The sequence below is a fragment of the Coffea arabica genome, chromosome 3c, assembly GCF_036785885.1.
Source record: "Coffea arabica cultivar ET-39 chromosome 3c, Coffea Arabica ET-39 HiFi, whole genome shotgun sequence".
NCBI lineage: Eukaryota > Viridiplantae > Streptophyta > Magnoliopsida > Gentianales > Rubiaceae > Coffea > Coffea arabica.
In genome coordinates this window covers 7,086,700-7,111,132 of record NC_092314.1, presented here as the reverse complement: position 1 = coordinate 7,111,132, position 24,433 = coordinate 7,086,700, and the positions used below count along the sequence as shown (strand labels likewise).

At 32.1% G+C, this 24,433-nt stretch overlaps 2 protein-coding genes across 2 annotated transcripts; one reads left to right on the top strand and one right to left on the bottom strand.

Annotated features, from left to right (window-relative positions):
• The first annotated feature begins 5,070 nt into the window (after positions 1-5,070).
• LOC113734818 (cytochrome b5, seed isoform-like) lies at positions 5,071-7,195 on the top strand. The gene is made up of 3 exons (XM_027261553.2): positions 5,071-5,398; positions 5,958-6,024; positions 6,758-7,195. Exons 1-3 carry the CDS (start codon positions 5,312-5,314, stop codon positions 7,024-7,026), a joined length of 423 nt encoding a protein of 140 aa, XP_027117354.1. The 5' UTR covers positions 5,071-5,311; the 3' UTR covers positions 7,027-7,195.
• An 11,197-nt stretch (positions 7,196-18,392) lies between these two features.
• LOC113733802 (cyclin-dependent kinase inhibitor 4) lies at positions 18,393-21,334 on the bottom strand. The gene is made up of 3 exons (XM_027259973.2): positions 20,828-21,334; positions 18,997-19,194; positions 18,393-18,882 (listed from the first exon to the last, which is right to left on the bottom strand). The coding sequence occupies exons 1-3, from the start codon at positions 21,217-21,219 to the stop codon at positions 18,813-18,815; spliced, it is 660 nt and encodes a 219-aa protein (XP_027115774.1). The 5' UTR covers positions 21,220-21,334; the 3' UTR covers positions 18,393-18,812.
• Positions 21,335-24,433: the final 3,099 nt, after the last annotated feature.

Genomic DNA, 24,433 nt, shown 5'->3' with positions numbered 1-24,433 from the left:
TTTCAAAAGCTTCATACTCTTGATTTGATATTGATTCCTAAACTTAAATAATCAAAAATAAAATTTACTTGGAATAAGATTATTGTGCTCTAACTCATTATGTAAATGTACATATTTATGTGTGTATATCTAGGCTTATATATATATATATATATAATTAATGTGACTTACACGCCCCAATTTTATTGTATTTGTAACACTTTCTATTTCTTCATTGACAAAACATTTCTTCCTTTACAATTTGCAATTTTCTTAAAAAAGAATAGCAATAGCAGAAAATTGAAGTTTTAAGAGAGGGCGGGGGGGTGGGGGAGAGGGTTGCACTTTTACCTATTTACCTTTCTCTTTCTTTCTATTTTTCATTATTTTCTTTTCTAATGAGATAGGGGGCAAGGCTGATCTCAATGGCACCGGTGAAAATAGCGCAACTGTTGTGCCATTAACTTTTCAAAATACTCCAAAATACCCATGAACTTTTAGATTTAATCTATATTGCCAGTCATGTCAAGTTTAATTTTTATCATCTAGACTTTTTTTTTTTTTAAAGGAAAGAGTGGGGGAGATTTAAGATTTGAGAAGGGAAAAGAGGAAATCTTAAGTCAGTATTTATAATTCCATAAAACTCAACACCAATTATTAGGTCATGGGCTCTTCGACAATTTATATTTCTTCTAGCACCTAACCTTGATCAACTCGAAACAAATACGCATTTTCCTTGGCCTTGGCCTAGTTTATCATTGAACCATTTTAAATGCTCACGATTCTAAGAAAATAGTGATACAAGACCAAATGAGAGTCGGTTAAATGAAAGTAATCTTTAGAATTCCTACTGCTTAGCTTTTAATTTGCCTCTAACCATCGAATGAAATATGAATAACCCGTCCTCCTTTGTTTGTAGTCGAAATCAATTTTCACCTCTATGGACTTTGACCTAAATTGGGATCAAATTGAGTTCATCAAACTGAATTGATTTAAATAAAAATCGAAAGTTGATTTGAGTTATTAGTTAATCGATTTTGTTCATTTTCTTATTAGGTATAAGACCCAGGAATTTTTTTTTTAAATAAAAAATCGTACTTTCATTAAATCTGCACTAATGACAAAAATTATATCACACATAATTAAAAATTGGTTTGTGGTCAATTTCTTCTATTGTCACAAATTAAGTTAACACCTAAAAGTTACATCACCTGACTTATTAAGTTAATTTATTAGAATTGAATTTGGAACAAGGCTGCACCAAGCTCTCTAAAGGAAACTACACTATTCAATTCATTGGCTTCACTCATATTTGGAAACAGGTTTGATTTTACAAATTTCGCACCAACAGATTCTAAATCAGTAAATCTAAAGTTAACTAGTGCTGAATGGCGATGAAGCAAGACAAGGATGATATCATGAGAACCAAAACTTCGACTTTCAAGAACAGGAACTTCGAGAAATCATCAAGACTAGTGAAGATTTCAGCAGCAAAAATCACTGCAATATCAGGGTGTCTGAACCAACTGGCACAAGTTGAAACTTGCATTGAGAACCCCGATCATAATGTGCAAGAAATCAAGAAGTTTATGAATCATCAAGATGCTTGGCTTCAAGAATTCTCCTCAGATGACTGTGTTCAAGGTTTGCTGACAGGGATCCATTTGAATCTTGAAGTTGTGGCCAAGAGAAATGATTTCTTGAAGAGAGATTCATTTGAATCTTGATCATAGTTTCTGGTTTGATTGACCTCTAATCGTGAAACTTTTTTGGTTCGCATCTAACTCTGAGTTGAGAAGTTTATATTTGGAAGTACGAAGAAGAAGGCCACCCAAAAAAAAAAAAAAAAAGTTTCTCTTGGTATTTTTTATTTTTTGTTTAACTTTCGAGCTGAGTCGAAATTATTTGTCACTTCCAACTTATCATTGCATGACTGCAGCAAAATGAATGGGTGGGTACCTATTGTAGCTGTGCTACCAACTTTAGCTCTGAGGAACGAAATTATTTTACTGAATAATTTTTTTTTTTTTTGTAATTGGTAATTGGTATATGCTCATACCAAGGGTAGGCTTTGGAAATATTTCTTCTTCTTTTTTTTTTTTTTTTCCTATTCTTATGCTCTGTTTAGCCAGTAAAATTATTGAACTATCAATATTGACCCTAATCTTTGTCCTAAACCAAAATATCAAATTAGTGACATTTTATGAAAAGTTGACTTCAAATGTGATCCTTTTTTTTTTTTTTCCAATCTTGTTTCACATCAAAATCAACAATAACTCATAAAAAATACCTAAAACTAGTAGTAATGTAAAGGCAATTCTACCACTTGAAAATCGACAAACTCTTAAACAATCAATGCAACAAATTTTTAGGGTATTCCAGTAATATGCATCCACAATAAAGCTTGAAAAACTCGACATTCATTCCTAATAATTGTGCTAAATTATTTTATATAATTGTTTTGGCAAGTGAATTAGACTGATTGAATTTTTAGGGCATTCATATACATTTTAAGATTTTGTTATTATAACTATGAAATCAATAGAAGCAAGTGTAATTTTTAAAAATTAAGGATACTTAATGAAATTGTTAGAAACCTTTGGAAAGTTTTTAAAATCACATCACTATTTGCCAAATGTCATTCACACACTAACTTCTTTTTTTATAAACAATTTACACTATAAATTGCACTATTACCTATCCAATATTGTTTTGTATGGGAAAGGGTTGAGTTGGGTGATAAAATGGAAGGGATTGTAAATAGAAGATCTTGGATTCATGACTTTCCACTTACAAAAAGGAAGAAAAACTAATTTGTATTTTGTTTTGATGAAATACTCATACTATTCTTGAGTTTTTGTAGTAAAACACCACTCTTGAGAATTCAATTAAAAGTCCATAGGCTGTCCATGAAACTGCACCAGCGTTTTCTAGGCAGGATCCTACGTAAAATAGGAAACCGTGGTATTTCTATTTACTTATTTTTGGAAACTAGGGAAAATACCTATTCGCTAATGATAAATCCACACCCTTCCCATTATTTGCATTGCTAATTATAATGACTTGTACTTAATGCTTCAATTACACTTCAAGCATTCTTACATTTCCAAAATAGTTCCATCCTTGCAATCGAAATTCAAACACCATCTTTGCCTAAACCCATTCTTATATAGTATAAGGAAACTTAACTAGTGTCAAAAGAATGAAGAATAGGTGATGAAGCAAAAAAATGAAGAATAGGTGATGAAGCAAGAAAAGGCTCATATCATGAGAGCCAATACTTTGATTTTCAAGAAGAGGAATCAAATTATAAGGAAGAAAACTATGTAGCTCTTGATTGTGTGCCATATCAAGTCTTGTATTATTTTAGACTCAAATGGAAAGGTCGACACTTGGCTTGAAAGGCCACATGAAGTGCAAGAAATCATTAAGGTCTACGAAGTTTTAAACAGCAAAAAGGATTGCAAGTTTAGGAAGGTGTCCAAACCAATTAGGAAGGTTCAATTAAACTTGCATTGAAAACCCTGATCACTACAATGTGTAAATCATCATAGTAATGTGTTAAGATTTGCTGAGGAGATCGATTTTTTTTCTTGAAGTTGTGGCCGAGAGAATTGATTTCTTGAAGAGGATATGCATGGGCAAAGAGATTGCAGCTCTGAATACCATGGAAAAGGAACTAGAGCATGCCTGTCAATCGGGTCATATGAGTTGGGTTTTCATAATCTCAGACTTAACTCATTTTATTTGTAATACTTCGAGATTCGGGTCATGAGTTTCGGCTTAATAAATGTGAAGATCATATTCAACTCATAAAATATTTGAATTTTGACCCTCATTCGGATTTACTCCAAACTCACTTATTACTCCCCAATTTTCTTAATATAATTACTATAACTATTAAGTTATAAAATTAATTTAACATTCATAGGACTACAACATTAAAATTAAACATGAACAAGTAATAGTTCTTAAAAAGTACATAAATAAAAAAAATTTTCAACAATATTTATATCTAATTCGTCCAAAATACATGAAAAATAGTAAAAACAAAAATGCTGAACACTTACCTGTCCTTTTATCATCCCCTATCCTTACCTTTCAATGCTGAACACTTATAGTAGCAACTATCATCATCACCTAAAATGTACCAGAGCATAGCAAAAATTTACAATAAAAATATTATTGATAAAAAAAATTTTAGGATCAAAAATCGAAGAGTGATACTTGATTTTCAAATATCTACTGACATTAAAAAAAAAAAACAAATGATGATCATGACAATGATTTCATATTCATTTGGAACTAGAAATTCAAAGTTCTCCAACTGATTGCTGCTATAGTTCGAAAGTAAGGAATAGGGATGATGAAAGGACGCAATTGAGTGGGGGAAAAATAAACTTAATTGGCGCCATTTTTTTTCACCACAAAAGGTTAGTTTTGGTATTGAAAAAGTTCTTATGAAATCTTGATAAATAGAATGGGCTTTATAGACACTTTGGTGTAAAAGATGTGTATTTAGACTAGAGAGATGTGGATTTAGCCCCACTCTTTTTAAAATATCCACTAAATTCCCTTATTGTTTTATATAAAGTGAAAATTAGACAGAAAGTATGCTCGATAATGTTGTTGATAGAAATTCCAATGTTTTCTTTACTTGAATACTAAACACTACCAACGATTACCACTTTACATAAGATCATTGGAGGTTATGTTATGATATGTGAAATCTCAAGCCGCAAATAGTAATTAACGCAAAAGGAAAAAGGATCTACACATTTGGGTACTTCCAAAGCCAATGGGCCAAAATCTGTTGTGCCAAAGGAATATTAAGTATTATTTCATCAGTTAATTATGTTCTTAAACTAATAAACAATGATCTTATCTCATTGACATGTCATTGTTTTGCCAAGTCTAACCTAAGTATTTTATACGCTGTATTACTCAATCAAAGATGGCATCTAACGTAAGTATTTTATATGGGATCTATAACTCAATCAAAGATGGCATCTATTGCTCAATAAATTAAAAAAATGGCATCAATGTCTACCAAAAAAGTTATGGCTAGTACAATTGGTTTCTTTAGTTGCAGCATCTATATAAACCTTGTTGTATCCATCAGCAAAGGAAATAATTGAATTTAGACAGGACAAAAGACAGAAAGGCAGAGATAATACATCAATTTCATCGCACGCTGGTGAAGATATCCATATCTTTGGATCAGTCTTCTGACCAACCACAATTGCTTTTTATCAACATTATTGATTCAAGCAACGATTAGCCTTCTTAATAGCTTGGATCATTCTCAATCCAGCTTCTGCAAACAGACTTTATGGGTGCTGATGACAAGGTTCTTGGTTATGATGAAGTTTCACTTCATAACACTTCCAAAGATTGTTGGGTCATCATAAACGCCAAGGTAACAAGAAATACTATTTCTGTTCATCTTCCTGATTTAACATGATTTGGTCTTGGTGTCAATAGAGCTAAAATAATTTTTTTCTTTAATTTTTGGTTTCTGAAAATGGAGACAAAACCAATAGTTTGAGAAGCTATAGATCATACATAATCTTCTGAGTTGTCAGAGTAGCAAGTTATGCTCATATTAGTTCATTTCATGCACTAGCTATTCATAGATTTTTCTTACGACAAAGCCAGTCTAGTTAACAAGTTTCTTGGACCGTTGTTTGATTGAATAAATTTGATCTGGGATGGATTCAAGAAAGTACCTCCGCCAAAAATATTTCCGAATTTGAAGGTGGGACTGTAAGAAAGTGACAGAGCTGATGCTATTTACGTTAATGCTATTTCAGTTTTTCAGTTTGAGAATTATGGAATCAGATAAGGAGGGCTTAGACCAATTTTGGTGTAGGATTTGCTGATCTCCCCATTGTTGTCATCTAGCAAATTAAGACTGATAACTTTGGAATTCATCTCATGCTCATCACTTAGCAAGGCTGTCTTCAATTTCCATACAGGCATATGATGTAACAAACTTTTTGGATGACCATCCGGGCGGTGGCGATGTTTTGCTAGAAGCAGCAGGTACAGCAGAACCATGACTTGGATTTTTTTTTTTTCATTTTTTGTCTACACAAAATGATTTATTCCTCAATGTGATCTGGAGTTAATTCATTCCCAAATATATAATATGGCCTGTTTAGAGGGAATTTTTCTGATAACAAGAAAAATTTTATCGCTAAATTTGTTGGAAATTGTCCAGCACAATTTTGCTGAATAAAAGTAGGGGAAGAGTTCCATAGAGATTCAACGGGGTCAAATATTTTGGCAAAATGACCAATTTAATGAGCTACTTCGTTGATTTCTCTTGAACCCAATTTAAATTGACGATGAAACATGGATCATGCAAAGCTGTCTGCAACTCAATTAGTATCCATCATTTGGGTAAGACAAGTGCAAAGTTTCCTAGTCTTTTTTTTTTTTTTTTTTTTTTGAAGGAAATAAGAATCTGAATTTGATTTCATCATCTATGATGCAACATCTATGTTAATCCTTGCTTCTAAAAAGGAATATCATGGAAATTAGACAAGAACTTTCTTTTTAATATAAAAAGTGTTCGAGTGGAATCGGCCCAATCACCATTACGGGTTAAACAAATTTGTTTTGAATGCATGAAACGGTGAGATTAATTGGCAGGAAAGGATGCAAGTGAGGAATTCGAGAAAAAAAAAATGATGAGATTAAAAAGGATATCATGGAAATTAGGCAAAGAACTTTTCTTTTTAATATAAAAAATGTGTTTGAGTGGAATTGACAGGAAAGGATGCAAGTGAAGAATTCGAGAGTGCAGGTCATGGTAGTGCTGCAAGATTAATGCTAGATGAGTATTATGTTGGGGAGATTGATCCATCCACCACGCCTAGTCCCAAGCCTGCTGCTACTGCACACTTGCTTAGCAAAGAGCCTAAAGATGATAATGCAAAATCATCTGGACTCCTTGTCAAGCTTCTTCAGTTTCTGCTCATTTTAGGATTCGCTGCAGGAATGCATTTTTTCACAAAGTCGAGTTCAAATTTTGAGCTTTGAGATCTTAACCAAAAGAAAGAAAGAAAAAGAAAAAGAAAAAAAAAGCACTGATCTCCAGCTCGCTTCTTGCATGCTTGTGATTTAGACATTCTACCAAAGTTTATGAAACTCTTGCGTCTGTCCCGTTTCTGATCAAGATTTTGCTCAATTGAAACAACCCTATGAATCATTATTGGTGTAAGAACATGTCAAATAGGACCTATTTGTTTCTTCTTTTGCTTATTTCTCTGTACCACTATGCCCCTTTTTTTACTTTGTTTTATAATAGGGGAGAGGTCTACTTTAAGCAGCGAAGAAAAAATTGAGAAATTAGAATCCAAAACCTCTAATTTGATTGTGCCCAATTTAAGTAATAAAAGAGAGAGAGAGAAGAAAAAAGAAAGAAAAACGAAGGGAGGGAAACTTAGCCCTTTATGCTTTTTCTCTCTTTTTGGGCCGGGGGAAGATGCTTTAATGGATTCAATTCTTTCCACAGTTTTCTTGAATTGTTATGGACCGAGAATGGCCTATTTTGTTTTGGTCCAAGTTTGTCAAACATCGCATGTAAAAACAAAAGTCTGTGAACCCAGGAAAGTAATCAATGGAGAAAAAGGCCTTTTCCACTCAGTTGGGAACACCCGAAGTGACCACATAGACGAAATCGTGCAATTTTTCTTTCTTTTATTGGCAAAAATTTAAGGTGATGGGCAAATTTCTTTGTTTTTCTGGGTGAAAATGTGAAGGGTATGATGACCTCAATTAGGTTTTTCTTCATCAGCGAGGAATTCAAATGAAGAGGAAAAAAGGGTCAAGAAGGACATAGTTGGTCTGCCAAAAAATAATGGGTAGATGGAGAGATTTAATTGACTTACAATATGCAAACTACGAGTTCTCCTATGGTGTTAATTGTTTTTTTTTTTATCATCTTTACCCTTACCATAAAAAACAAAAATGGTCCAATTTTTAATAAAATTTTTAATTTCATAAAATTCTTTAACAAATTAAGCTTGATAGTTGTATACAAATAGATGTAATTTTTATTATTTGCACGCACTTGGATTGCACCTTATTCAATAATAGGCCAAGGCTTTGCAATTGAAGTGGCATAATTAATTTGACTGGCCAAACCAAATTATTTTTATACGGAGAGCCAATTCTAAAGTTTGAATTTTATATGGAGGTAATATCAACTACTCCAAACTTTTAATTTTTTTTTTATTGCAGAGTAGTTAACTTACTAAACTTATGCTACGATAAAAGTATAACGTTAGTGGATGGTATCCCATAATTTAACGTTTTTCTGATGAGCTATACATACATATACATATATATGCATATATATATATGCTACACGTGCACACGCTGTTAGTTGTTAGCATACATGTCCAGTAAAGCCAAATAAGTGTTTATTTAGTATACTTTAATTAGCAATTTATTAGAAAAATCCTTATAGCATGCGTTTGATAACACTGAAGTCTGAAAACTAAAATTTGAAGTCTAAATCCATTAGTTACTAAACTATCAGGCACTAAATCTGGTACATTTGAGTGTATATCATATTAATTGATATGTGAATAATTTATCATATATTTTTTAGAATAAGTTTTACCTAGAAAATTCAACACCACGAAAATTATTTGAAATTGAAAATAACAATGAAATTCAAAGGTCGATTCCCAATTCACTACTTTTTTTTTTAGCCAATTCACTACCTAGACACTTGTTTCACCTCCAATTTTGTTTTGGGAAGAAAAAATCAATCTTTCTACCAATATTTCGATATAGAATGTAGAATTTAGCTAGCCATCACCATGAGGTACCAGATTTGAAAGGAAAAAATTTCAAAAAAAAAAGAAAAAAAAAGAAAATGTCAAAGGGAAGGCCAAAGTAGAACAAAGGAAATTGGTCTTTTTATTAAAACTTCAAAAGAGTTCTACACAGTACAACTACGAACAACGAACAAAGAAACTTACACAGAAGACAACGACGACTACAGCAGCAACAACAACAGACGAGTTCAAATACACCCTAGACAACAAACGAAGTTCTAATGAACTTCTACGCAACAAGGGGACTTACCTAATTCATGAAACTAAATTAATCTAGTGATATGTTATACAAAGGATTTTCCTCTGCTCAATGTTCTATAAGTCACAAGGTCTCCTTATATGTTATAGATCATTACTTCACAACACAAGTACGTCACTGCCCTAGTCCCTTTATTTTTGATGGGATTTAGATGTGTGTGCAAGTTTAATTTCAAAATACACCGTTTTACTACAAGTATATAGACCAACTTCGTAGTTTAGAATATATTCGGGTCGATTCCATGAGGAACTAATATACAAGTACTAGATCCTTAATTTACTTTATTATTGAGACTAATATCAAATAAAAATCAAGAAAAAGCACCCAACCTACTTACTACTTTTTAACTAGCCAACTTATAGAGAGAAATACTTGGAGAAAATTCATTAAATATTCAAGTTCTAGGGTGTAGATTCCACTTATGGTCCAAAAATTACAAGTGAATGAGTTTTACCTCTTATTATTACTCTTGTTTAACTAGAGATTAATTTTTAATATTATTAAAACTCATTCTCATGATGTAGTGGCTTAAACTTGTTTAGTTTTTCCTATTCTCAAGGTAATGAACTAAATCTAGTCATTTAATTTCATAAAATGGTAAGAAAATCCACGTAAGTGTACCTCTACTCTAGTGAGCCTACTTCTTAAGTGTCATTTATCTTGTTCTATCATTATTACCAATTTTTATTGAGTGACAATAACTAAAAACTTACTATTGGTGATCAAGTAATAAACATACATAAATGGACAAGTTAATAGAAGAGATAACAAGTATAAATCACATTCAACTCAGATTATGGTACCAAAAGTTTCATCTACTTCCTAGATCTAAAATTTTAGCTCATGATATGGAATAAGACAATAAAATTCATAGATTCATTGCATTAATTCATATTGAATCACAAGATAGATGAGAAAAGCTTAGCCAAATAGATGCACAAGCTCCCAAGATTTTCTACTTCTTCACCAAAATGAGTTGTATAATGAAGAGTTTCTCCAAATTCCTCTTTACAAGACTTTCTCTCCTAATGAGAGAAAAAATGGACTAAGTTCTTCAATCTAAAACTCTCTTCTCTCTCTTCTATGGTTCTTACAATATATAGATATTAAGAGAGTTCAAAAAGTCTTGATTGCATTTTGAGGTTCTGTTTCAAGGCCAAAAAACTGCATTTGTTGGTCTAATTTTCTCCAAATCGTCTCTGAATTGCATTTGACATAATTTGCATGAATCCTGCTTGATTTGACGTGATCACTGCTCTTCAAATCCTACAAATAAAACCACATTTGTGCATTAAATTGCTTAAATTTTCATTTTGGCTATAAAATGAAATTTATAAAAAATAGAACCTTAAAGAGCAAGTTTCATCTTTAAAAACGCTACTTCACACCAAAAACAAAGAAATAAACATACTAAAAACATATAAAATAAACACCTATCAATTTTGCACAGAAAAAGCACGGCAAAGCCGTCTTCTCTTGTCAAATGTTTTGGCAAAATGGCCAATTCATGAGCTACTTCTTTGACTCCTCTTGGACCCAATTTACATCAATGAAACATGAATCACACAAATCTGTCACCAACTCTTCTATAATAAGTGCGAAGTAGTATCCATCATCTGTGTGTTTAACCTTTAAATCTTCAGAATTTAACTAATATGTGACGAACATGGTCTATTCTTGACTGGGCAATTTAAGACTGATTCATGCCATGGAATGGAGTATTGGCCAAAACGAGTTCATATTATCTCCTTAACTTCCCTTTGTGATTGATAGTTTTGAGTTAAGGTTGCTCAAAAGCCATAGACCAATTAGCTTCCTTAAGCAGATAATTTTCAGCATGACCTGAAGGAATAAATATTTTGTTTAATTGATTACAATTTTGAGACTTGAAATGGTAGAAATGTGCCATTTCCAAAAATTAAGATGTTAGAATCATATTGTGTTTGCAGTACATTGATAATTTTAGTTTTAAAAAGCAACTATTTCAACAAATTTCATGATTGCTTCATATTGTAAATGGAAAACATGCACTATGTTACTATTTAGATTTTTGGTTGAAATTTTGGAGTAAGATCTGCTAAAAAAACTAGCTAGTGTGTCAACATTAACTCATATTATTGTGGGAGAAAAATACAAGAATGGCTAAAAAGTCAAAAGTTGTAATTTACTTAATATGAATTTAAGTTTTACTATAAAAATATTAAGCTCTAGTGAAAAGGTGTACCACTTCATTAATATATTTTTGCTCAAAAATTGGGAACTTTCAATGATTAATTGGAAATATTAAGTAAAAAATTATAAAATTAGCTATAATAAAGTATGATGAATCAGTGATGGGTAGCATTTTCCGTGAAAGTGTTAAGTTTTGATTTGCTAAAGATATAAAAATGAACTTGATTGTAAATTAGGTTTTCAAAATAATAAGATCTAAATTTATGTCCCCTAAAGTTCTAGTTGAAAATATAGGATGTTCCAATGAAAATTTTTTGTAATTTAGAATGCTATCTTGTTTATTCTAAGTTGTATCATTCATGAATTATCATAAATTTGTTATGTTAATTAGAGAACTAATCAATTTTTGTTATAGTGATGATAAGGTTCATTTTTTAAATTAGTAAGTTCTACGAGAATAAGGGGAAAAAAAGCCCTATGACAATATTCATTAAGATGAATTTAATAATGGTGAAGTTGATGGAATATTAGGCATAAGTAATTGCTAAATGCGTTTGTCTAGCAAATGCACTTGTTGGTCAAGGTAAATTTTTAGAATAATGGTACTAAATTAGGGGCAATAATTGTGAGTTTTGGTTTATAGAATAAGTTGTTTGTGCAAATCAAGCACCAATGAGAAAAATATTTCATTGTTAAAATTTTTTATTTTTTATTTTTTTAATATAGTACAAAGCACTACAATAGATATTAATCTTTCACACAATTACAAATGTTGTTTATGGTGATGAGTATTATTTTTTTGACTTTAAACAAAATCTTCCATATTTTTTAAATTTTTGTAAGGGTAAAAACTAAGCTTACTTACAATCATAATTACTGTCTATAGATAAACGATAAATTTACTAATAAAAAAGTGAATTTTTATAAATGAATAAAAGTTATATTTTATTGCACAAATTTATCATCAATTAGAATCAATAAGTTTAATTCAAAGAATAGTAAGTTTTATTAATACAATAGTGAGTTTGGTGAATGGTTCAAAGTTTCTATTTTATTACACAACATTACCTTTTATTTGAGAAACTTACAATAGATGGAATCGGTCAGTGTAATTCAAATAATAGTGAAGTTTTTACCAAAAAATGTTACATAGGATTTTCTTATGCTTAATATTTTATAAGTCACAAGATCTCCTCTAATATATTACAAACCATTAGTCTACAACACAAGCACTTCACTGACCTAGTCCCCTTATTTTGCACACAAAAAAAAAAAGCACGGCAGTGGAAATTTGAGGATTTCCATCTCCTAGTAACACTTTTCCTAGAACAAATTAAAGACCGAATGACACTGCAAAGTAGCTAGGTGGGCACTAATGGAACCCGAATTGATGCCTAAGGTTTCAATTTCTCCCACTCATAAAGGCTGGGGAAGGGCTTTTCTCTGATAACAATAAAAATTGTCTAGCACAATTTTGCTGAATAAAAGTCCCTACTCCACTTATTTTCCATCACCTAGTAACACTTTTCCCAAATATATGCCCTTTTTGAGGGAATTTTTTTGATAACAATAAAAATTTTATTGCTAAATTTATTGAAAATTGTCCAACACAATTTTGCTGAATAAAAAGTAAAATAAGAGTTCCAAAAATATTCAACAGAGTCAATGTTTTGGTAAAGTGGCCAAAATATGAGCTACTTCATTGACTTGACCTCAATTTACATCAATGAAACATGGACCATGCAAGGCTTCTGCAGCACTTCAATAATTAAAGGGAATTAGTATCCATCATATGTGTAAAACAATTACAAAGTTTTCTCTTCTTAAAGGGAAAATTCTATAATCTAAGGAATCATTAGATTGGTGAAACATACATTAGAATATATGAACCTTTTCTATTATGTCTATGTTGGGTGAATATGACCCTAATTATCACCACGAGTCAGGACAACCTGTTTTTTTTTTTTTTTTTTTTTTTTTGTTTGGGTACATGAAATGGTGGGATTTTTTTGGCAGGAAAGGATGCAAGTAAGAAATTCAAGGATGCAGGTCATGGCAGTGCTGCAAGATTAATGCTAGATGACTACTACGATGGGGAGACTGATCCATCCACCAAACCTAGTCCATAGCCTGCTGCTACTGCACACTTGCCTAGTGAAGAGTCTAAAGATGATAAAGCAAAATCATCTGGACTCCTTGTCAAGCTTTTTCAGTTTCTTCTCATTTTAGGGATTGGCTGCTGGAATACATATCATACGATCTAAAGTAAGAATACCACGAACAATCAAAGGGAGATCCTGAGTACATTGAAAAAATGAATCAGAATGAAGATATAAAGAAGCTAAGGCATTAGCTGCAGCATTTGCTTCTCGGTAAATATGCCGAATAGAACTCTGACACTGACAAAGAAGGCAACAAATGTTGGAGACCGTATAACAAAGTGGCCAAATCCTGTTTGGGCCAAATCCGTATAAGAAAAGAGGAGGTCTGTTGAATTTCAAGTATTCCGTTTGGACCAAATCCTGAAGAAAGCTAAAAAACGCTTTTTTCATCTTATTCATTGATTATATCGAAGATATATATCGAAATAGATCGAAGAAAGAGTTAGAAACTTATTCATCTATATGTGTACATAATACTATCGGAGTGAAACAGGGGGTCTAAAGGAGAACAGAGGTTAAACTATATTAGTAATAAGTAAACCTTTTGTGTGTATGTACAAATATTTGGGGAATAAATAGGCATTTGTGGGTTCAATGTGGCGGCATGTCGGGGTGAAGGGTTCGGCTATGCCCTGCGATAATGATTCCTCTGGCATTACGACCTTTACCACAACGATGCTGTCCATAGATCAAATTGTTATGTGGATTGGATTTCACTTGACTGTCTAAGGAAATAGAGTTTTGTAAGAGCATACAAAGATGCAAAAGGCTATTATCATGTACCCTATCTTCAAAAAATGAAGAATAGATGACTTCTCCATTTTTATTTTATTTATGCATACTCTATTATTACTATTACTATTTTGACTAATTTGATAACCAGAGTCATTCTTTGATAAATGATCACTATGAGTCAGACTCGAGCTACCTACGATCACACCTTCTCTTGCAAACATAGAACTGGATGAAAGGTATGCTGATTCCATTCACCTGCACCCGAAAACAGCATGGAATACCAGTGTTTTTCGAACTCCTTTATTATCTAGACTACCATAAACGTAAAAGTAATGAAAATTAGCACTATAAAGCTCCTAGAGATATGGAATTCCTTACTACTCTTGCAAATGAAGTTACCGGTTAGGTGAATGTTATTATCTTGGCTAGTTATGCCATAATTTCCTTATGCATGTGAAACCTACTCTCACAGTGAATCAACTATACTCGTAATTAAGCCATACCTACTCTCGTGGTTATGAAGTTTCAGAGCTGGCACCGGAGAAAGCAGCCACTTAAGTTCCACTCCTGTTATTAATAAGAACTCGAACTCACAACTCAAATCTGATATTTTCATAGATAGTGCAGAAACTATGACTACAAAAGCTAGAGTATGAGCTAGAGCAGTCCCTAAACTATGGTCAGAATAGGATAGGAACTTGACTCAAGTTTCTATTCACTTAACTGATTAAAACAGTCGAGGACGAGCCTTGAAAAAGCCTATTTTTGATTAGTTTCTCCTTTTTTTTTTCACAAAGTCAAGTTCAAATTCTGAGCTTTGAGATTCAAAAAAAAAAAAAAACACTAATCTGTAGCTGGCTTCTTACATACTTGTGATTTAGACATTCTACCAAAATTTATAAAACTCTTGTGTTTGTCCCGTTAATTTCTGATCAAGATTTTGATCAATTTGAAAAACCTTATAAATCATTATAGGTGTAAGAACATGTAGAATATGAGCATGTTATAAAAGACACTAACTGTTAGTAGCTTGCATTGTGGTTTGAGACAGTAGTTTGATATTGCTTGACATTTTGGGTGAAAAAATAAATTCCCTTTCTGTTTTGTGAAACCTATCCATTACCCCACCTTTTTAATCAAATAGTCTACTGCTAGCCAATATTATTAGGCGGTTGTAACAAGCAGTTTATCTATTATTTCCTTCATGTTGTAAAATGTTCTCTTGTTGTTTTCTTTTTCTTTTGAATTGAAAGACTTGCTTTCTTTTCAATTAATTTTTGAGAGTTCCTCTTTTTGTACCACTGTGCCCAATTTTTTCTAGAATTTTTTTAATAGGGAAGAGCTGGAATCTAATAAGTGAGAAGCGAACAAAGACGTTAGAATTAAAAACCTCTAATTCCGCTATGCTTTGTTCTTTATATTTTTTCTCTCTTTTTGGGCTGTGGTAAAATGCGTTAATGGACTCAGTTCTTTCCACAGATTCCTTGAATTTTTCTGGGCCTATTGTAGCCTATTATGTGCTGGTCCAAGTTTGCAACGTATGGAAACACTTAAGTGTATGAACACAGGAGAGAAATCAACGGAGGAAAGGTCTTTTCACTCAATTGGGTAAATTTTTTTTATACGCTGCTAGTGTATAATTTTTTGTGCACTCATAGATTTAGATAATGTTATATAATATAAATTTAAATTTGATATTCAAACCATATGCACGTGACATATATTCAAAGGTGCTAGTATAAAAAAAATCACTACACTATCAGTGCATAAAAAAGTTAATTCTAAATGAAATCGTGATATTTATTTTATTTTATTTTATTTTGCAAAAATTTAAGGTGATGGGCAAATTTCTTCTTCTTTTTTGGTGAAAATGTGAAGTTAATAATGGGCTGCTCAATTAGTTTTTACTTCATCAGAAAGGGGTTCAAATGAACAGAAAAAATTGGTCAAGAAGGTCAGAGTTGGTCTGCCAAAAAATAATGGGAAAATGGAGTGATTTAATTGCTTTTAATGACTTACAATATGCAAACTACGAGTTCTCCTATGGTGTTAATTTTTTTTTTTGTCTCCTTTTCAACTATCATAGTTACTCTTACCACAAAGAACAAAGAAGGTCCAACTTTATTTAAAAAATTATCTTTGTTTTTTTGTGTTACTAGAAATTCAAATTAATAATTTTTATCTAACTATAGAAAATGCTCCGCTTGTACGTTTTTAATTTCATAAAATTCTTTTGCAAATTAAACCCAATATTTATATAAATAATTTGTACAAATAGATATAGCTTTTATTAATTTGCACACACATAGAATGCGCCTTATTCGAGTGGCATAATTAATTTGATGCAAAAGATTTTTTCTAAATTATTTGACTGGCCAAACCAAATTTGTGGAAGAATAACAATGAAATTCAAAGGTCGATTCCCAATTCTTCACCAGCATCGATTTGTTGATGGATAAAAAGTGCTGGCGAGAAAATTCATGTGGCTATTGCATAGCCCACAACATGATGTATAAGGGGACCAATAGACTATTGCCTATACAATAGACTACGCCTTACTTCACCACCAATTTTGTAACGGATGCTCTTATCATTAATTTCTAACGGCAACAAAATCTATAGCACCAGGGAGGGATGAGCAATTCTCATGCCAATCCTCATTGTCAAGTAGAAAAGAACAAAGTTTTCTAGGGCCCCCCCAGATGAAATGCTGTTTTTTTTTAATAACTCCAAAGTTTGTCCATGTCATGATATCTGAAATTTGCGTCAAGACAATACTAACATAAACGGCAGATAATAAGCACGATTTGATCAACTAAGCTAGTTAATCAAATAAGCATAATCTTATCAACTCATTTTACCATTCTGGATGGTTAATTTCCCCTAATTTTAGCGCATATCTTGCTACATTTCTTCCTTTCTAATTGCAATTTTGTGATGCAGATAGACACTAACATATAACATGGTTTAATAATAGGCCAATACCATGAGAAAAATGGCATAAATTGATATAAAAAAAATATTTTGCAGATGGTTTGATTAGCTAGCCAAATTGATTTACGTAAAAAGCTATTATCCGCCCTCATTGCAATCCAGAGAGCTAATGCCGATTAGCAGATGACACCAAAATTCATCCATCTTCATATATGCTTTCTTTTCCCCGTCAAAGTCATTAAAAGCTATTATTATTTGCGAGAAAATAAACAGAAAGGTGGGAGGCTTTTGTGGAGGGATCGGAGTTGTTTCCGTAACCACCAAAGTTTTTTTCCCTTGTTCTTTACGATTTTTAATTGGATTATAAATTTTAAATCTAAGTTGTGTTTCATTGCTAGTGCTGTTAATCGAACCGAGTATTTGACTGTCGAACTCGACTCGAGTCAGGCTCAAGCTCACTCGATTAGGTTGACGACCTTTGAAATGTGTTCGAATTCGGCTCGCCAAATGGGACATATAACTCGAGCTCGACTCTTTTATCACAAACGAACCGAGCTTGCACGAGCTCGAGCGAGTTCATGCAAATTAACCTCAATAAAAATCTATAATTTTTAATTTTTATTATTTTGAATTGTGAAATGACATATATGCCCTTCCTTATCGAGTCCAATGGAGCTATTCGGATAACAAAGGAGTCGAACTTATTCGACTTGTTAATTAAATGAGCATATCTCGAGTTCGAACTAGGCTCGTTTATCACAATTAACGAGTCGAGTTCGAGTCTTATCGAATCGAGTTCAATCGAGGTTTCGAGTTGTTCGTTCCATTTAACAGCTCTACTCATTGCACAAATTTCGTATAAGCGATATATATATATATATATATATATATATATATATATATATATATATATATATATATATATATGTATGTATGTATGTACGTATGTTTAATATGTGTGTGCATGTGCATGCACAACCTCTAGCTAAAAATGATAGGCCATTGACAATCTGTGACCTCCTACCACCGTCTAAGAACGCCAATTATGTATATATAAATAGTGGATGGAGGTACCCAAAAAGCAATCCATGAACAGGCTAGAAATTTGAGAGGCCTAGAAATTCCATTTTAAGATAGGCCTAGCACTTGGAGTTCTAGAATTCTGGATTCAAACTTCGAGCTTTAGATTTCCAGATTTGATAGGAAAAGAAATTCAAAAGCAAAAAGTCAAAAAGAAGGCCCAAAATTACAACGAAGGAAATCGGTCTTTTTATTAATTCTTTGAAAGAGTTCCACACGGTACAGTTACGAACAATGAACAAAGAAACTTATACAAACACAACTGACGACGACTGATGACGACGATGACGACGACCACGACGACCACGACGATGACGACTAATGAACTTCTAGACAACAAGGGGACTTAACCTAATTGAAGAAACTGAGCTAATATAGTAATCTGTTATACAAAGGAGTTTCTTAAGCTCTATGTTCTATAAGTCATATCATTAGTCTACAAGTCCTTCACTGCCCTAGTCCCCTTGTTTTGTACATAAAAGACACGACACGACACTGCAAGATCTCCTTTAACATGTCACAGATCATTAGTCTACAAGTCCTTCACTACCCTACTCCCTTTATTTTGTACATAAAAGATACGGCAATGGAAATACAAGGATTTCCATCCCCTAGTAACACTTTTCCTAAACCAAATTAATGCATCAATTTCTCCCACTCATAACGGCCAGGTAGCGGCTCTTCCTTGTCGAAGTCGAAGTTGTATCTGCAGAAAATTAATATTCATCAAGCAAATGTCTTTGTCTAATTGTCCATAAGCTGGAAATTCATGAGAAGAAGAAAAATAATGGATGTTAGGAAATAAAACCCTCACACATACTTCTCAATGCACTTGTTTTTATGCCTCTCTTCAAGATCACCAAAAAGTGCGTTCAGGTAATCTTCTACCGGGTTAATGAACTGCCTTGGATTGGCCCTTGTGGTGCGGATGTAGCGACGCCTGGTGCTTGAAAAGGGGGGAAGAACCAGAGCGTTTGGATCCCTAATCAAATGGACTGGTGTGGTCTCCCTTGTGGCCCTAAAAAGAAAATTGAAGGAATCCGAACTCCGTTAGGTCCATAAATTAAAATAAGAAATGCTTAGATATAAGTAAAAATTGCCATAAAAGGAGGATTAGAATTTCAAATCTTATAAGCATAGAGTAACGTGGGATGGAACAGCTGTTAGTACTATTATTTGGCAATTTGGTCAAACACCAATGTATAGGCACAAATAGCACAATGTATAAACATGCTATTAGCAAACAAACAATAGATATTGGCAAAAATTGCAAGATAAGTACAATTGCTGCCCCGTTGAAGGAAAGAAATTTTGTCTTGTAAATGATGTGTCTAGTTAGGAAACTATTAAGACTTGGATCCTCAAGTTAAGAAGCACATTTTGAATAACTCGAATTTTCCCAAATAAGTAAAGTAGCAAATATTTGAATTGGTTAACAATCAACCAAACAAGTCAGAAAATGAACCCAACCTAGATGATGAACGTGCAATTAACGATTAGAACGAGTTCACGGCTTGAATCATTGTAATTGAGATAAAATTGAATCAACTCGATTAGGTCCATCAAGTTTGATTCATAGGATTCAAGGGACTCAATGAGAAAAATAATTGAAAAAAGGATGATTTTTTTTAAACAAGTCAGAAAACGAATCCAACCTAGATGATGAACGTGCAATTAATGATTAAAACGAGTTCACGGCTTGAATCATTGTAATTGAGATAAAATCGAATCAACTGGATTAGGTCCATCAAGTTTGATTCATAGGATTCAAGGGACTCAATGAGAAAAATAATTGAAAAAAGAATGATTTTTTTAAAAAAAAATAATGAATCTTGATATTCTCGAATGAATGAAATTGAAAAGCTAAAAATCTTTGCTAAAATCATATATAGGAGACCATTCTTGGAAGGCATGACAAATGTTTGTAACAAAAATTTGTGGAAAAGACTTCCTAAGGATAGCACAAGAAAAAAAAAATACACTTTGAGGTGTACAAATTCGAACAACCATGTGGCTGTGACACTCCAACAAAACTCTAGAGTTTTTTTTTAATTTCTTTGCTAATATTTCAAGAATCTTATAAAGTGCAAAGAGTGACATCAAAATGCTAAAAAAGTTACAAAAATCCTTAAAACCATATTGAATGGTGAAAACATTCAATTTTTGAAAATATACCTCATTCTTCAAGCAACAATAGAAGGGTCTAAACCAAATCAGGGTTTCCACATGTATACCAATGCACACAATCAAGGACCCAAATAAGAAACACCCAAAAGTAATGCATTTTTAATAAAAACAAAGAGATTTTTGCAGAAAAAATTTATTCTATCAAAATCCAAAACTATTCCTCCTTTAAAAAAAAAAACACTTCTGACTTTATCATTTTCAATCACATTTTAGTGACAGAATAGAACAAAATTCAACTAGCCAAACTATTTCTTGTAAAAGATTGAAATTTAAAACTTGCAACACATTTTTTTGTTGAAACAAATAAATTTCAGTGTCAACTTCTTAAAATTCAACATTAGCACCAAAAACATAAATTCCATTTTTTAAAAAAAAATAAAAATTTCAATATGCAAAACAATGAAAACCTTATATATATATATATATAAAGTCATCAAAAGTCAACAAAACAGAAATAAACCCACCTTTCAGCACTTTCAGCCTCCAAGTTATTCTCTCCCCAGGAGGACTCCATCACCTTCAAATCATCAGGGTTATTGTTTTTCTCCTCATTTTCATTCTCCTCCAGCATTGGACCCTTCCCCTTGTCTTTCTCACTTTCTTGATTCTCACTGGCTGGCCCGGTTCCCTGGCTCTTTGAAGTCGAACCCTTGAGAATCTTTCGGGTTTTTGCTTTAGCAGCAAATGGTGAGAGCCTTTCCACCCTACGGCTCCTCAGTTGCAGATAGGATCCACCATCTCCAATGGCTGCAGATGTAGCTGATGGTGAAGCAGGTAACTTCTGTAAACGCTTGAGTTCCAGAGTCATGGACCTCGTACGTACACCAAGCGGGGTTTGAGCATGGTTCACCACCATTTTTGGTGTCTCTGCTTTCCCCTTGGACTCGTTTACACACTTTCCCGTGGATTCCCTTTTCTTTTTTCAATCTAAGGCTGGTGTTTGAGACAAGGGATGGGGAAATGAAGGATGGTGATTTGAATGTATGAATGGTGTGAGCGTGCGCTGGTGACTATTGACTATATATATAGCAAAGGAAAGGTAAAGAGTGATAAGGCAAACCAAGCTAGGTTGGCATTTGGGGTGGGGAATGGTTCGTTTGGCACGGGTCTAATATCTCATAAGATGCGCACTATATACATACATAGTATATAAATTGAATCCCAAAACTCTTCTCCTAATTTTTTAAATTTTCTGAATTCTACTATATTTTTACGTTTTCCAAATAAGGAAATTAGGAAAAGCAACTTTTCGTTACATCTTGTATTAATATCATTTTCCTCTTGTTTGGATTGTAAGTGTAGTGTAAAAAGATGTTCAGTAAATGCAAAAATTAAAAATATAGTAAATGATCAATTAAAGTTGTTAACTAAAAGAGGTTAAGTAGTTTGAGAAATTTTTTTATGTATGAGGAATGCGATCACTATAAATCGTAACAAACTCTTGTCGTATTTTGCTAACAACTCGGATCGATCCAAGAAAATTTTATTAGAGTTAAATTCTTGGGTCACCATATTCAAAATTTTAACGAACTTGTCCGTGTGTATATACTTTCTAATAAATATTGGCACCAAACTTTTAGGAAAGCATAATCTTTCTATGATGTAGTTAAAATTTTAAATCTCGTTCATTATTGTATTGTTATACACGTGTTTGATCATTTGTCGGATATGATAAATTGATATATAAAAAATACATAAGATGTATATTTAATTTTTCATGTAACTGTGTGCCTAAAGATTAAGTTGTTTTTAGTTATATTATAAGTAAACTGAACAATTATCAAAACATATTAGATGAACAATTAAGCTTTTAAATAATAGAGACCAAGAAGTTTGAAAATTTTTATTGGTTCTTAGTCCACCATATCTAAAATCTTAACGCACTCGTTCATAACATGTATGCTTGCTATTAAATATTGGCGGGAAATTTTTAAGAAAGCTGAATCATGCTACAATATAATATATTGGCGGGAAATTTTTAGGAAAGAACTACGATATGCCAAATTTATATATTTTGTTAATGTGTAGTTATACTTGTCTGATTTGTTAAATTTGACAAATTGATATTTGGAAGTAGATGGGATGCATGTCTAATTTGTCGCGTAATACTAACAAGAGGTTTTTTATGTTAAAAGCCAATTTCTGTTATATTATATGATCAACAGGTGAATATCTATTATGTTGTGCCCGTAAAAATAAATGGTCAAAAATATATTATGCTTTTTAATGCATAAATACTTTTCACACTTATTAGTAAGATATGGTGTGAAATTTCTAGGTAAGAATAATTTTGTATTACAGAAATTCACATTTTATAATTCTCAATTTCAAATTATTACACATGTTTCTAAGGCATTGTATATTAAAAAGAAAAACCTATAACTATTTTAAAAAGTGTTTCCAATGTGTTGCTACATTGTCATATAGAATTTTGATATTTGTTTATTCTTTATATATATATATATATATATATATATATATATATATATATATATATATATGTGTGTGTGTGTTAGTGTAAGTAAGAGGATTCGAATCCGAGACTTTACGCTTACACTCCCTCCCCCATACCATTTAACCCATCCTTCCCCCGGTATTTGTTTATTCATATGAGCAAGATATTTTTTTTCCAGAAAGTAACATTTGAAAGGTCTTACTATAGCCCCGAATTCGATATTGCAGAATACCAATTGCTTGTTATCAAATCAGCATTTCACTATTAGGAAATACGTATATTGCCCATATCAACACTTATTTCTCACATGTCATTGACTTTTAACCCTACAAAACAGTTACTTTTAGCTCTTAAGAAATTGTCGCGTTTCATATACTATTGGTGCACATATTCTTTCAATTGTAACTTTTAATATCATACCCTAATGTATATAATGTGTCTTTCCGCATACTCGCCATAATAATAGAAATGTTTTTGATTTGCTTAAGATAGTTTTTTTGTTTAATATATTTATTTAGACATGAATTTTAAGTCTCATTAATGCGAACATTAGTCACTATCTTTAGATCTATCGTCCAAGAACATGTTTTGTCTCAGTTAGGTTTATTTCGTTATCAAAACCTGTTGATAGTATCTTGACTACTATTTTCTCTTGATAAATGTTTCTATCAGAGTAGCGTCAAAATACTTTATCATAACTACATAAAAAAGAGAAAAAGAAAATCTCACTCCATTTGAGCTTATGGAATACTTTTAATTTTTTTTTTTAGATTTTATTTACTTAGTACTAGTTATAAACATCAAACTTTAGTCAATAATTTGTCTGTCAAATAAAAAGTCTAAATAAACCAGAAGGTTTGTCGGCATGCAAATTAGTTATTGCAATAGGAATAGTAGCCAAAAAGAAAAAATAATAACACCAGCTTGCATTATCTGCAATAAGCGACTTGTAGGCAAATGTATCTACCAATTTGTACTTTTGCCAAAACTATTATTAGACGATGAAAAGGACCTACGAGTAAGAAAAGGCAGCACCATTGGTATGCACCATAACTGCAGTTGTTGCTTAGTTAAGATTTAACCACAAATGGTTCTTCATCGATAGTGTTTTTCTGATGTGAATCTAATATGCTACACTCAGATGCGGAGCTAGAAAAGAAATTCAGTGGGGGCAAAGTTAATATATGAAATTTTACTAATTACAATATGAAAAAAAGTATGTTTAACTAATAATATGTACGCCGCAAGTTATGTATATAATTAATTTACAATTTAGCAACAAAATAAATATCTCTCAAATCTTAAATTCCTAATAAAGGATTCCTCCACTTCTCCTCTCACGACCCTAATAAATTTTCTCTAGACTTTTGTTAGGATGAAATAAAAAATGAGCAATGTTTGTGAGTTTTAGTATGCAGTAAAAAAAGTTATAAAAATAAAAGCTTTTCCAATAAGTTTGTGTTCTGGGAGCACATTAGAATAGATAAATTAGAAGAATAAATGAAAATTCAGTATCATTCTTTATTTTAAGTGTTGTTAAATTATTTAGATATTGAGACATATAAACAAACTGTACAGTACTACTTTAGATTTTGTTGAAGGGTAGTAAGGGTAA